Source organism: Ovis aries, chromosome 13 (genome assembly GCF_016772045.2).
Source record: "Ovis aries strain OAR_USU_Benz2616 breed Rambouillet chromosome 13, ARS-UI_Ramb_v3.0, whole genome shotgun sequence".
Taxonomy (NCBI): domain Eukaryota; kingdom Metazoa; phylum Chordata; class Mammalia; order Artiodactyla; family Bovidae; genus Ovis; species Ovis aries.
This window is the reverse complement of record NC_056066.1, coordinates 64,513,238-64,527,966: the sequence shown is the minus strand read 5'-3', so window position 1 is coordinate 64,527,966 and position 14,729 is coordinate 64,513,238. Positions and strand designations below refer to the sequence as shown.

The 14,729-nt window shown below is 51.8% G+C and overlaps 1 protein-coding gene across 1 annotated transcript in view; it reads right to left on the bottom strand.

Moving 5' to 3' along the window:
- Positions 1-14,729, bottom strand: part of MMP24 (matrix metallopeptidase 24) — a 53,741-nt gene that overhangs the window by 5,805 nt on the left and 33,207 nt on the right. Inside the window, exons 6-8 of the mRNA XM_027977120.2 lie at positions 5,735-5,896; positions 3,413-3,627; positions 600-738 (exon numbers count right to left, since the gene is read on the bottom strand). Of these exons, the coding sequence (XP_027832921.2) occupies positions 600-738; positions 3,413-3,627; positions 5,735-5,896 (516 nt within the window). The remainder of the gene's footprint in view (positions 1-599; positions 739-3,412; positions 3,628-5,734; positions 5,897-14,729) is intronic.

The window sequence follows — 14,729 nt, the reverse complement described above, 5'->3', positions numbered from 1 at the left end:
TAAACCACCCTTCCAGGTGTGGCTCTCGCGCGGCACTCCAAGGCCATTCAGTGGGCTTTCCAAAGGACTTGAACTACTCCTTTGGGCATGCTCTTCCTTCCCCTTGGAATGCTTCCCTCGCTTCTTGCTAGCTGTATCTTATCCTTCTGAGGCCTGGCCAAGTCAAGATAACTGAAGTGAAACAACCCAGCACAAGCTGGGTGAGCTGGACAGCTAGCTCCCCTCCCGCATTCCCTGATTTCTCCAGCCTGTGCGGCCCCCTCCCTCCAGGCTGTTACAGAGCTCACGCGGTGGCCTCCCATGGAGCATGGATGCCCTTCAGTTGTCCACCATCCTCTACCCTGTGTGGGTGAGGCTTGTCACCCCACCAACTCTGGCACATAGAAACCCTCAGCGGTCACTCCCTGACTTAACTGCCCTGCCTGCAGAGGTCCATCCAGTTAGATGTCAGTGTTAGGGCTAGAAAGACCTTTGCAGGAGATCCACCCTCACCCCCCGCACCCCACCCTCCCAGCCCCGTCTTGCCTCTTCAAAGGTGGAGAAAGGGTGTCCTGAAAAGAGAAGGAAACTGTCCCACCCCTCCGCACAGACCATGTTACCTTTGAAGAAGACAAATCTTCCATCCGCCCTTTCATAGGCTGCGTCTATGCGGGCGGGCAGGCCCTTCCAGAACTGCTCAATCTGCATGGGGTAGCCTTCCTGCACCCGGTTATTGCGCAGGCGCCAGAACCAGCGATCCTGGAGGTTAAGATGAGGAAAGAAAGAGGCATAGCCTTTGAACCCAGTGATCTCAGCCCTGGGTCTCGGGCCGCAACAACCCAACACCTTCCCCTGGTCCCCCCCTTGCAAGACTCCATGAAGTCTGTCCATTTACTGCATCTAAATTTCGGAGCCCAATGCTGAAGCCAGGATGCTCATCACCTCTCTTCAATAAGTCATCCAATGGCTCTTGTTGCCCAAGGGGTCGCAAGACAGAGCTGATGGACAGGCCTAGGGGGAAGAGGAGGCAGCGTGGAGCTGGAAAGGATGGTGCGGTGCCTGAGTTGACCACAGGAGGGCAGAGGAGAGTTACTGACATCAGAGGGGCCCTTCCTGAGGTTGGGCAGCAGGGGGCGCTCATTGATGCCGGGCGGAGTGCCCGCCTCATGGCTGGCTCCAGCTGGCAAGCAGGGCGAGGACCATGGGAAGCAAGCTGTGGAAATTCCCCCAAGCCCTGGCTGTGAATTCAGGTTCATCCTCTTACAGTTGCTTGACCTGGGGCTCAATACTTGAAGAGCCTCACCTGCACTGTCGTGTGCTTAGTCGATCAGTTGTGTCCGACTCTGCAACCCCGTGGACTGTAGCCCACCAGGCTCCTCTGTCCATGGGATTCTCTAGGCAAAAATACTGGAGTGGGTTGCCATGCCCTCCTCCAGGGGATCTTCCCAACCCAGGGGTCAAACTCAGGTCTCCGGTGTCCAAGGCAGATTCTTTGCCATCTGAGCCAGGTAATAATGAAGGGAAAGATGATAGTGCCTAGAACAGTACAGGGCACATAGCTGATGTTGATTAAATGGTAGCTCAACAGGCCAAGTGTGGAAAAAAGCCCTCCTCTGCACACTGGCACCTTGTCCCACTGCAGTCCTGGTTGGTAGGCACTCTGGGCGAGGCCTGTAACTTCCCAGGGCCTCAGTTTTCTTATGTGTCAATGGGAATGATAAAACCCAGACTTGCTTAGGAATCATTCAGCTGAGGATCCAAGGGTACAGAAGAATGAACATGATACGTAAAAGATGGTTCAAAAGCTAGAGAAGATTTGCTTTTTTTAGGTGTCTTACAAAACACTTTCACACCCAGCTTTTTAAACCTTATTTTGACTTTCACAACTCCTGTTAAGTAGATCTGAGATAGACAGAGTCTTAAGGAAGGCCTAGTAACTTTCTTTGATCCTCACAGTCAGAGCAGGACTGGGGTGGACCTCTGTTGCCTGATTCTTGGTCAGAGCTCAAAGCTTGCTGGGGAGAATCCACAAGGCGGGTGGGGTGGGGCAGCCCTCCACAATCCCCCAGAGTGCTGGAGACACGCTGCCCAGAACCCCATCAGTGGAGGCTTCTCGTCCTGGGGGCTGGGAGTGTGCTCAGCAGGCAGTTTTCACCTGTTAGCCTTTCTGGGGATGACCTCAGCTCCAGACAGCTCCCCCAAGGTCATGGCCTCCTTTGTCCAGGGACTGAATAAAGTTCCCGCCATTCGGGGCCCAAGTGGGACAACTCTCACAGGCTGTTCTAGTTCCAGAGCTCTCTGCGGGGGTGGCCAGGTCTGCAGTGGGCCTATTAGTATTGCTTGTTGCCCAGTAGTCTCTGTGATCCCATGACTACAGCCCACCAGGCTCCCCTGTCCATGGGATTCTCCAGGCAAGAATACGGAAGTGGGTTGCCATTTCCTTCTCCGGGGGGATCGCCCCAACCCAGGGATCAAACTCGGGTGTCCTGCATCGCAGGCAGATTCTTTACCACCTGAGTCACCGGAGAAGTCCCTCTAGTGGGCCTAGTTGCTACTCATTAATGTCTTCTCCTCTTGCCCTGCCAGGCCTCCCTTTCCTCCTTCGCAGAGATGTGGGTCCCAAAGGTGCATCCTAGTCAAAATCCTGCATCGCAGGACTACCCTAGCAGAAGTGGTTAAGACTTCGCCTTGCAATGTAGAGGGCACAGGTTCGATCCCTGGCTGGGGACTAGGAGCCCATGTGCCTCGGGGCCAAAAGGCCAAAACATATAACAGAAGCAATATTGTAACAAATCCAACAAAGACTTTTAAATGGTCCATATCAAAACAACCTAAAAAAAAAAAAAATCCTGCATCCCAAACACTGTCCCAGAGTCGGCTTCCCTGACAACCAACTGCAACACAGGAGCAGGCCGCCACCCTGTCAGCCCAAGGCTAGAGAGACCCGAGCAGGACAAGGGACGTAACCTGGCCAGCTTTCTGTCAGGGGCGCCTCAGAACCATCCTCTCAGCCCTGCCAGGACCAGAGACAGACTCAGCCATGGCTGCACCAGCCCCTACTCCAAGCTGGTGTTGTCACAGCCACGACTTGTGGGATCTGCACACACCCTTCGTTAGAGCAAGTGACTCCCCCAGCTCTCAGGGGCAGAAACTGAGATCCAGACGATGGACGTGACAGAGTCACAGACCAGAGGCCAGACTCCAGCACTTTTCCCGCAGCGTTGACCCCTGGGAGGGGGCAGGCCCACCCATCTTCCCCCTTCCCTCTTGAAAACAGTCCAGTGACCCAGCAGCGCCAGGAAGAGATGCCGTGTCCTGGCCGCTGGACTTGCTCCCGTCCATCTGGGCCCCCCCGGAAGGCCTAATCCCAGAGCAGCTGCTGTCTCCCACCCATGGTGGGGGAAGGGGCGGGAGCGGAGCACCAAGGTCCTACCTTAAACACAAACATCTCGCCGCGGAAGAGGGCCACCGTGTTGAAGTTGCCATCACAGATGTTGGGTTTGGCGCCCGGTGCGGCTGGCCGGTCCCCGAGGGGTGGCCGAGGGGGCCTGGGCTGGCGCTCGTGCTTCCTCTCGGACGGTGAGTGGATCCTGCGCACCGGCAGCGTGGGGAGGGGCCTGGTGGGCTCCAGGGGCTCGGCCGGGGGTCCTGGAGAGAGGGGCTGCATCTTAGGGTGGGGGCAGCCGTTCCCCGCGCCCCACTGCTGTTGCCTCCGCGTCGCCAGGCAGCGTGAGACAAGCCTGTCACACTTCTGCCCCCTATCCTTTCCCCCTCCCCACTGTTTACAGCCCCAATCTTTCAGAAAATAGATGACAACGTTAAATGAGAACGCTCATCTTCCCCCCCCCACCCCAAAGCCGAGACCTCTTTCTTCTCTCCTCTTACGAGAGAGTAGGTGTCCCTTCTTTGGCTCAGTGTCCCCTTCCCTCCCCGCCTGCTCCCCTCTTTCTTCACTCTGCTCCAGTACGGCTTCTGCCCCGTGACCCGTGGAAACTCCTGTCAAGATCACCCATGACCTCCATGTTGCCAAATCCAACAGTTACTTGTCTTAAGCTTTGATGGCCACATGAATCATCCAGGGGTCTTGATAAAAATGCAGGTTGGGGTTCAAGAGAATCTGGGTGGGGGGCCTGCCATTCTGCATTTCTTCACGCTCTCAGGTGAGGCCAAAGTTGCTGGTCTGAGGCCCACACTTTGAGTACCAAGATCATAGAAACGCTTTCCTTAAAACACTCTTCTCTCTTTTCCAGAACCCTGCACTCTCTTGGTTTTCCTTCTGCCTCCGTGGACTGTTCCGGCTTCGCCTCCTTTCCTGGCAGCCTTTCCTCATCTACTCTGCTCTACGGGTCAGCACAGCCCTGGGCCCTCTTCTCATCTCTCTGTTTTGGTCCCTAGGTGCTTCTCAACTTGGGTTGCAAGGATTAGGATTACCTGGAAAACTTTGAAAACCCTGATGTTCAGAAGGCACCCCAGACCAGTTAAAATCCAATCTCTGGGGGCAAAGCCTGGGTAACAGTATTTTTTAAAATTCAAGTCCCAAGATGATTCCAATGGGAGGTCAGGTTGAGAATCACTGCCCTCTGTGATCTCTTCTAGGTTCACAGCTGTAAAGACTCCTGATGTTAGAGCTGTCCCATAGGATGCTCTGTGATGACATAAATATTCTGTATCTGGACTGTCTTTGTAGAGCAGCCTCTAGCCACATACGGCTGTTGAGCGCTTGAAATGACTGACTAGGTATTAGCGTGGCTGCTGCTGCTGCTGCTAAGTCACTTCAGTTGTGTCCGAGGAACTGAAATTTCAATTTTACTTAATTCTAATTAATATGAATTTAAATAGCCACATGTGCCTAGTGGCTACCATATTGAACACCAAAGATCCCAAATCAATATCCCAGCCCAGATCTCTGAGTGATAGGAGTCAATCCCATTGCTCTGTGATTACAAACGCCAGAAACCTTGGCATAATCCGTCCCCACACCCCCATGTCTACTCTATCAGCAAATACAGTCCATTTTACTTTCAAAACACCTGGCAGTCCCCACCACCTGTCCAGTCCTCCGTGGCTTCACCTATGGAGATCCTATCCATCCTCCAGGCTTTGGGTGAGGACACCTCCTCTGCCAGGTTCTCAGGGCCCCAGACGGAGCCCTCCTCCCACGCTTCACTTCCTGGGGTCTGTGGGGGTCATGCTTTATGGACATGCATCTGCCCTAATAAATGGGTCTTCCCGTCTCAACCGCCTTGACTAGCACAAGAACTTCGGCACCAGTGTGAACACAGCATGCAGGGGGGGCATGGTAGCAGGCCCCTCAAATCTCATCAAGGTATCAGCCTAGTTTCTTTTTTTCTCATTTAAGCAAAAAGCTCTGGTGATAATACTCATCCTGTTGTACCGCCATTACTTGGGTGGACGTGTGACTCTCTCGGCTTGAGGTGGGACCCCTTGAGAGGGAACTGCAGAAGGTAAGGGGAGGTGCGTGGAGGGAAGGTAAGTGGAGGAGGGGGAATGCACGGCCCACTTGTCACTTCTGTCCCTCCCAGTGGCAGCTCGGGCCCTCCCCTAGGTTTCCCAAGTGTTCAGGAAGGGAGGTGAGGAGCAGCCTTGCCCTCTCTGGTTAAGCAAAGACACCACAGGTCTGTAGAAGTCAGACAGTGGTCCGAGACCGCAGTGCTCCCGAACCCCACCCCTCCCTCGGCCCAGGCAGTGGCAGCCCAGCCTCGGGGGAAGCGCGGCCCCTCTCCCCTCCACACACCGTAGATCTTCTGGACGCCCTGGAGGTCGTCCTGAGGCAGCTTGAAGTTCCGCGTCTCCATGTACTGGTAGAAGGGCGCCATGATGGCACTGGGGTCGTTGGAGTGCTCGAGGCCCAGCGCGTGGCCCAGCTCATGCACAGCCACCAGGAAGAGGTCGTTCCCTGCAGAGGGCGAGATGGGGAGGTCCTCGGGGCGCCCACTTAGGTGTCAGGGGCAGTCAATCCATTACTTCAGCAACACCCAGCATAAGCTTTGTCTCAGGCCCTGTGCCGGACACTGGGACGTACAGAGAAGTTAAGACATGTCCCTGCCTTCCAGAACTTTCCATACAGTGGCAGTGGTAGGGCCAGAGCAAAGAAAATAATGAAAGTCGTGTTCCAGGTGCTTCAGTAGCTGTCTCCAGGGGTCAGGTGAGGGTTCTGGGGAGGAGGGCGGAGTTATTGACACGGAAAGAAGACGTTCAAGGGAGAGCTTCACAGAGGTGGAGTTTCAGGTAAGCCTATAAAGATAACAAATTAGTCCGGAGAATGGGTTCAGTGGGAAGGAGAGGAAGAGGGGTGGGGGGGCCTTCCTGGCAGAGGGAACGCCTGTAAACAAGGTCCAGGGACAAGCAGTTTCACTCCACTTGGCTCCGGAACAAAGCAGGAGGGGAGGGCCAGAGGGAGATGAGGTCAGCCCGGCTGGCGGGCAGGGCTTGTGATGCCTGCGCAGGAATTCGGATTGGTTTCTTGGTCCGCAGGGGGTTTGAGCAGGAGTGGGGGTGGTGGCATGATGTAATCACTCCGCAGTGGGAGGAAGGATCAGTGGGTGATGAGACCAGAGGCGGGGAGATCAGAGGGGTCTGTCTGGAAGTAAGAAAGGGCCTGTGCCAGGAGGAGGGAGCGGGACGGGCAGAGGGGAGTCCTGGGGGCGGCAGGCTGGCCGTCATTTTCAGAGACCCGGGGGGGTAGGCGGGGCTTGGGTCTCGCAGCCGCTCTCAGTCCTAAGGTCAAGATCAACGCGGGGATTCAGATGCCCGTGAAAACAGCAAGGTCCAGGCGCTGAAAGTGGGACGTGCGATCCCCAGTGTGAAGCTGAGGCAGCGAGACAGCAGACTGGTCGTGAGCCGGGCCCCAGAACAGGGCAGGGCTTGCTCATTTCCAGCTCGACCGGCCGCCCCCCCACAGCCTTGTGAACTTGCCCAGAAGGTCTACCTCCCGAACCTCAGTGTCCTCATCTGGACGACGGGGAGATCATATCTACCCCGGAGGGCTGTGAGAGGATTGGACAGGATAAGACAGGTGACAGCAGTTGTCACCATTCAAAAGACAGAAGCTCGGTCCCCGGAACAAGCCCACTGTCCAGAAATGAAGCATGAAGCCATTGGGGTTCCAGCAACCAGATCCTTTTAAAGTCAACTTCCTCGAGTGTCTTGATCAAGCCTGGGACTGGGCAGGGCCTGAAGTTGCCCTGGCCTTGAGAAAGAAATCCAAGGGGCAGGAAGTTGAGCAGGCTGGCATATCAACAATCCTGACTCATATATGTCCGGTTACAGACTCCTGCTGGTGTTGACCTCTGGCAGTTGAATGTCCCTTGAGCCCTGCCTCTACTGTCCAGCCCTAACAGATGGTAAAGAACCTGCCTGCAATGTGGGAGACATGGGTTGGATCCCTGGGTTTGGAAGATTCCCCTGGAGAAGGGAATGGCAACCCACTCCAGTATTTTTGCCTGGGAGATCCCATGGACAGAGGAGCCTGGTGGGCTATAGTGCCTGGTGTCGCAAAGGGGTGGACACGGCTGAGCAACTAACCCTTTCACCTTCAAGGCATGTCACAGCCCATTCCTGCCACCTTGAAGTGCAGGGGAGGCTGCTAGGAGCCCAGGAGGTGCTCAGGAGTCCTTGCACCCACTCCGGCCCCAGTGTCAGAGGTCAACTTGCCCTACGGCCACCCAGCTGAGGGCCCCCTGAGGGCCAGAGGAGGCCGGGGATTGCGACTGGCCTTCCTGGCTAAGGTCTTGGGGAGAAAGAAGAGCCCTCTGGGGCACACGTGCCCGCCTCCCGCTCTGCTGATGCCACCATTGCCTTCAGCGAAGGGGGATGGGTGAGATCAGGGCAAGGTTGGCCAAGAGCCTGGGGCTGGCCTTCTGCTGGGGCAGGGCAAGCTGGCATGAGGAGGCCAGGCCGCCCCCAGTTGCTTCCTCAGGTCCTGGCCCCTCTGGCAGCAGGGAAGGGTGAGCTCATCTCTGAGCTCCATCCCAAACAAAGGCGGCTGCTAGCGCCAGCGGGAGGCAGCTCTGCTTCCTGGGGTCCAGTCCTGGCTCTGCTCCTGGCCTGTTCCACGACCTGGGACAAGCTGTTCGGGCCTCGGTCTCTTGACCGGGCTCTTCCTCGGCGGGTGGGAGGTGGGAGGGTGTCCTCAGCTAGCAACCAGGGAGCAGAGCCTGAGCACCTGGCCAGCCTCTAACCCTTGGTCCTGTGTCTATTACCTTGTGAGCCTCTGTGCCGGGTCTCGGCAGAGAACAGGAGGAAGTCTTGAAGGAAAGGGGCCTGTGGATTTGCTCCAGGGACCAAAATGGCCGAGGAGAGCTGGGGAGCCAGCATACTACTCCACAGAAACCTGAGAGAACTGTTCAGCTGGGGGGACACTCAGGGAGATGGAAGGAGAGAGAAGAGGGGCAGGAGAACTCCTGGAGCTTTTGAGGGGAAAAGCAGAGGGATGGAGAAGACCCCCGTGCTTAATGAGCAGGAAGCAGTTAGGGCCTTCACCATCCAAGAGGGTGAGAGGCAGAGAAGTGGCGTGGTCAGAAGTGGTGTCCCTGGGGGGCAGACTGCCAGGAGTCCTGGCTCTGCCCTGTCCTAGCAGTGTGACATTTTAAATCTCTTCATCTGTAGAACAAGGGGGACTAGTGGTACCTTCATCATAAAAATGGGGTGAAGATTAAAGTGGCCAGGTATGCACAAAGTGCTCTCACCACCTCCAGGCACAGAACTATTGCGGTTAATTATCAGGGTCACGTTGAGCTGTGACCTCTCTTCAACAGGGAGAGTTCCCTTGAGCTGGGCGCTCAGGTCCTTTGGGCCTCCTAGCAAGCACCCAGCAGTCTACTCGGCCATTCCAGTATACCTGATCTCAGCTTCCTTCCCTTCTCTTAGCACCTCCAGCTTTGGTGAGTCCCATCTCACTGACTCCTGCACCCCCCCAAAATGGTATGTGCTAAGTCGCTTCAGTCGTGTCCTACTCTTTGGGACTCTATAGACCACAGCCTGCCAGGCTCCTCTGTCCATGGGATTTTCCAGGCAAGAATACTGGAGTGGGTTGCCTGCCGTGCCCTTCTCCAGGGGGAGCTTCCCGACCCAAAGATGGAACCTGCATCTCTTATGCCTCTTGTATTGGCAGATGGGTTCTTTATCCCTATCACCACATGGGAAGAACTCCAAAATGGGACAGCATTTCCTTTTGCCTCTATTCTTTTGCCAGTGCTGTCCCCTCCACCTGGAACAACCATACTCCTTCAGTGTTCAACCACATCCTCCAGGAAACCTTCCTTGATTTCCCCAACTGGCAGCAAGTGCTTCCTTCTCTACCCTCTCCCAGCAGTTTACCCGTACCATCTTGATGGCCCTGACCTCTTTCCACCCTCCATCACACCCAGGAGCACACTCTCTTCTGCCCCAGGACTGTGAGCTCCTCTAGGGAAAGCTCTGTTCTTGAAAAGGTAAGGTGACAGCTGCCAGGACAGAACCATGCTGAATGGTCAGTATTTTCCCAGCTGCAGTCTTTGGACGACCTGCAGCAGAACCAACTGGGGCGACTGTTAAAATTCAGAGTCCTAGTTGTGAGACAGCTCATGTTTTCTTTGGACAAGAGTCAGAACTTTGCTCTGGAAAACCAAGCATAAACTTTCCAGATGCAGCTCATAACCCCAGCAATAGACTGCTAGAAACGGGAATGCAGCCATTGCCTGGGGACAACCTTTGGAAGGAGACAAAAGGGACCAAGATTGATTGAGCACCTGTGTGTTATCTCATTTAATTTCCACAGAAAATCAGTGAGGGTGTGAGTGCAGCCTCCTGGGAATTTTTTTAAATATATGCTTATTTTGTTTGGCTATGCCAGATCTTAGTTGCTTAGTTGTGGCACGTGGGATCTAGATCTCCAACCAGGGATTGAACCTGCATTGGGAGCATGGAATCTTAGCCACTTGACCACCAGGGAGGTTCCCCTGCTGGGAATTTTTGGTTTGTTGGCTTTCTGCTCTATTCTTCTGCCACTGCCTGTGTGAACTTAACCACTCAGAATGATCCTTTCCTTACCACCCTGCCAGTCTAGTTCCCAGGGTGAGGAGCAGTCTCTTACAGTAGCTGCGAAGGGCTGGCCTTATGACTCTTCCGGTCTTGTCACCTTCCCCAGGGCTGGGCTCCCTCCCAGCCTCCTCTGCTCACTTCACTGCTTGATCCATTGGAAAGAGATGAAGACATGGGGTGCCTGGGAGACTCCTCGAACTTAGCTTAAAGGGGTGGTGGGCCAGATTGCCCTTCACACAGACTCCAAAGAGGTGGGGAATTAGAATCATCTACACATTCCAGGAGAGGTTCTCCAGGAGCACCTTCTAAATGCACAGGTGGAGGACATTCTGTTTAAGAAGTTTGTGGTTAGGGCTTCAGGTCACTTCAGTCGCTCAGTTGTGTCCAACTCTTTGCGACTCCATGGACTGCAGCACGCAAGGCTTCTGTGTCCATCACCAACTCCCGGAGCTTACTCAAGCTCATGTCCATTGAGTCGGTGATGCCATCCAACCATCTCATTCTCTGTCGTCCCCTTCTCCTTGCTCCTTCAGTCATTCCCAGCATCAGAGTCTTTTCCAGTGAGTCAGTTCTTTGCATCAGGTGGCTAAAGTGTTGGAGTTTCAGCTTCAGCATCAGTCCTTCCAATGAATACTCAGGACTGATTTCCTTTAGGATGGACTGGTTGGATCTCCTTCCTGTCCAAGGGACTCTCAAGAGTCTTCTCCAATACCACAGTTCAAAAGCATCAATTCTTCAACGCTCAGCTTTTTTTATGGTTCAACTCTCACATCCATCCATGACTACTGGAAAAACCATAGCTTTGACTAGACCGACCTTTGTTGGCAAAGTAATGTCTCTGCTTTTAAATATGCTGTCTAGGTTGGTCATAACTTTTCTTCCAAGGAGCAAGCTCAGCTGGTAAAGAATCTGCCTGCAATGTGGGAGATGCTGGTTCAATCCCTGGGTTGGAAAGATCCCCTGGAGAAGGGAAAGGCTACCCACTCCAGTATTCTGGCCTGGAGAATTCCAAGGGGTGGCAAAGAGTCAGACACAACTGAGCAGTTAGGGCTTAGGCATCCTTTTTTAAAATAAAGTCCCCTGGGTGAATTTTATAATGGTTGGGTCAGGCTGACCCACCTGTACCAACCATTCAACCTTCACATCACTAGGAGCGGGACAGCCTGCAGCACACGAGCTTCCCAAATGTGATGCAACAGGGAGGACCAGTGCCACCTGGGGAGCATTCTCTCCAGAAGAGTCAATCCAGCCAGGCTTGTTGATCTAATTATTGTGTGTACCTGCTAAGTCACTTCCGTCGTGTCTAAATCTGTGTGACCCCATGGACTGTAGCCCACCAGGCTCCTCTGTCCATGGGACTCTCCAGGCAAGAATACTGGAGTGGGTTGCCCTGCCCTCCTTCAGGGGATCTTCCCAACCCAGGAATCGAAACCACCTCTGTTGTATTGGCAGGCAGGGTGTGTGTGTGTGTGTGTGTGTTTTTTAAGAAAACATCTGATTATTGATATTCAGGACAGACAGGGAAGAGAGAGATGGTAAGAGTGCACCTAAGTCAGAGAAAGACAAGTATCATGATATTGCTTATATGTAGAATCTTCAAAAATAGGTACAAATGAATTTATCTGCAAAACAGAAATAGTTACAGATGTAGAAAATAAACTTACAGTTACCAAGGGGTAAGAGTGGGGAGACTGGGATTGACATGTACACACTGCTATATATAAAATAGATAACTAATAAGGACCATATAGCAAAGGGAACTCTACTCAATTCTCTGTAATGGCCTATATGGGAAAAGAATCTAAAAACAAAGTGAATATACGTATAACTGGTTCACATTGCTGAAAACTTGGATCTAACACGACAGTGTAAATCAACTATACTCCAATAAAAAAGAAACAATTATATATAAGAAAAGTGAACCCGAATCTAGTTGAGTCTAATGCCTATACTTAGGACAAATGACCCAGTTTCTTCAACAGATACAGGGATGAGAAAAGCGAGGTGACTTGTAAATGGAAAGCACCTTGAGAGACGTGTCAACCACGAATGATGTGTGGATGGTGTTTGGATCCTGATGCAAGTGAACAACTGTAAAAGCCATTTTTAGGTGATTTGGGAAAATGAACAGATTGGGTATCGGATTTTAAGAAATCATTATTAATGTTGTTGGGTTTGATCATAATTTTGCGGTTGTGTTAAAAATAATCTGTTAGAACTCAAGGGGTCCCCTGGTGGCTCAGATGGTAAGCAATGCAGGAGACCCAGGTTCTATCCTGGGTTGAGAAGATCCCCTGGAGAAGGGAATGGCAACCCACTCCAGTATTCTTGCCTGGGAAATCCCATGGACGGAGCAGCCTGGTGGGCTATAGTCTGTGAGGTCACAGAGTTGGACACGATGGAGTGATTAACACTTTCACTTTTTTTTTTTTTAAACTTTTAGAACTTAGAGTATGAACTTATGGTTGCCAGTGGGGTAGGGTGGGAGAGAGGGATAGACTGGAAGTTTGGGATTGACATGTACATGGTGTTATATTTAAAACAGGTAATCAACAAGGACCTACTGTAGAAAGAAATGTCTTTTAGCAAGAAGAAAAAAAAAAATCTGTTAGAGGTATGTATTGGGTTGACTAAAAAGTTCACATGGGGTTTTCCATAACATCTTACAGAAAAACATGAAATTTTTGGCCAGTCCAGTACTAGCGTATTTACAGATACGATGACATTGTATTTAAATTTTTCTTTAAAATATATATTTAAAAAAATCAAGGTAGGGGGAAGGTAGATGAACCCGTACAGATGTAATGTTGATAATTGCCGGATTAGGCTGATTGGTGCCTGGGGGCTCCTATTATCATTCTTCCTACTTTGTGAGCGTGAAATTTTTCCTAATGGAAATTTAGAATAGAGAAGAAAGCCACCAAACAAAAAGTTCCCAGGAAGCTGCCCTCAGTGCCCTCATTGAATTTACGCAGAAATTAAACGAGATAACACACAGGTGCTCAATCAATCTTGGTTCCTTCCGTCTCCTTCCAAAGGCTGTCCTTAGGCAACGGCTGCACTCTGGTTTCTAGCAGTCTATTACTGGGGTCATGAACTGCCTCTGGATAATTCATGCCTGGTTTTCCAGAGCAGAGTCCTGACTCCCATCCAAAGAAGACATGAGCTGTTTTGGAATTTCTATCTGAATTGTTGATCGTCGTTCACGATGGGGTGGGACCGACAAGAGGGTGTCAGGATGGTGGCCATCCAATCCTCCCCACATACACCCCCAGAAGTTCTCTGGATTTGGGGACTGGCCCAAGGTCTCCACCAGCAAGGAGCATTGTAGAAGTGTACACCCAGAGCTGGGAAGGGCAGGGCAGAGGAAGAGTGTCTTTAATCATTCATTTATCTCTCTCAGGGCCCTGACCGTTATCAGCTAGCAGTGCCTGGCACATAATGGGGGCTCAAAAATGTTAGTTCTCCTCTCTTTATACTTTATCAGCGAGCGCAGACCGCTAACTGGTTGACACTTATCCAAGAATAAGAACGAGATAAAGAATAGGTGTTTGGAAAGCCGGGAAACACATTGAGAACACAAGGGAAGGAACGCCTGGGCAGAGGAAGTGGAGCTGGATGGGAAGGAGGGCCAAACAAGAGGGGAGGGGACAGGGAGGAATGAGCAGCTTCATAGCATCGGCCAGGCCATCCCCTGGATCACCCTCCGACAGGCAGGCCGAGTCCGGGTCCCTGATCTATGCAATGATATGAAAAGCTTTCAAGGAGGTGGTCTGCAGCAGACACAGCCTCTGAGGAAACGTGTGTTTAAAGGCTGCTCTCAGCCTGAAGCATTGCCAAGGACAAAGAAATCACTAAGGATTCCCAAATTTAAGAATTGGAATCTCCAGGGAAAGGGCCTGGGAATCCACATTAATAATAAGAACCCCCAGTTGATTCTTATGATCAGGCAAGTTAGGGAAACTGCAGATTAAGACAGTGTTCCTTGAACGCCTACCTCAGAAGCCCTTGGGGAATTTATGAGACCACGTGCAAATTCTCACATGCAAATTCCTGACCCCAGAACCAGAGAACCAGAATAGCAAGAGGTCAGGAATTAATAAAAAAAAATTTCTAGGTGATTCTGGTGTGCCCTACAGTGGGAGAGGCATGGAAACAGCAGGATGGCTAAAAGTATGTGCTCTGGAGTCAACACACCCGGTTTGAAGCCTTATTTCCCCATTCAGCAACTGTAGGCCCTTAGTAGGGACCTTACCAGGTTACTTACTGTTTCTCTACACCTCAGTTTACCTATCTGTAAAATGGGGATAATAATAATAACATATACGTATTATATAGTATGTGGAAAATATTTGACTAGACCTTAGAATATTAACATCCTGATTCTAACCCATTATAATCTAAAATAGAATCAAATCAAATCCTCTGTCCCTCTTCCCTCTAGATCCCTACTGGTTTTCTTGGTACTGCTACATCCTTCAGTATAGTCTGCTTTGTGACAGGGTGACTTCTGTACACATCTGTCTATCCCACTCGACTCTGGACTTCTAGAGGGCAGAGACTGTGTCTTTTTAATATTTTTATTATTTACATTAAAAAAAACTTGTATTTATTTATTTAATTGGCCATGCCGTGTGGCATGTGGGATCCCGATTCCCCAACCAGGGATCGAACCTGTACCCCTGTTAACCACTAGACTGCCAGGGAAG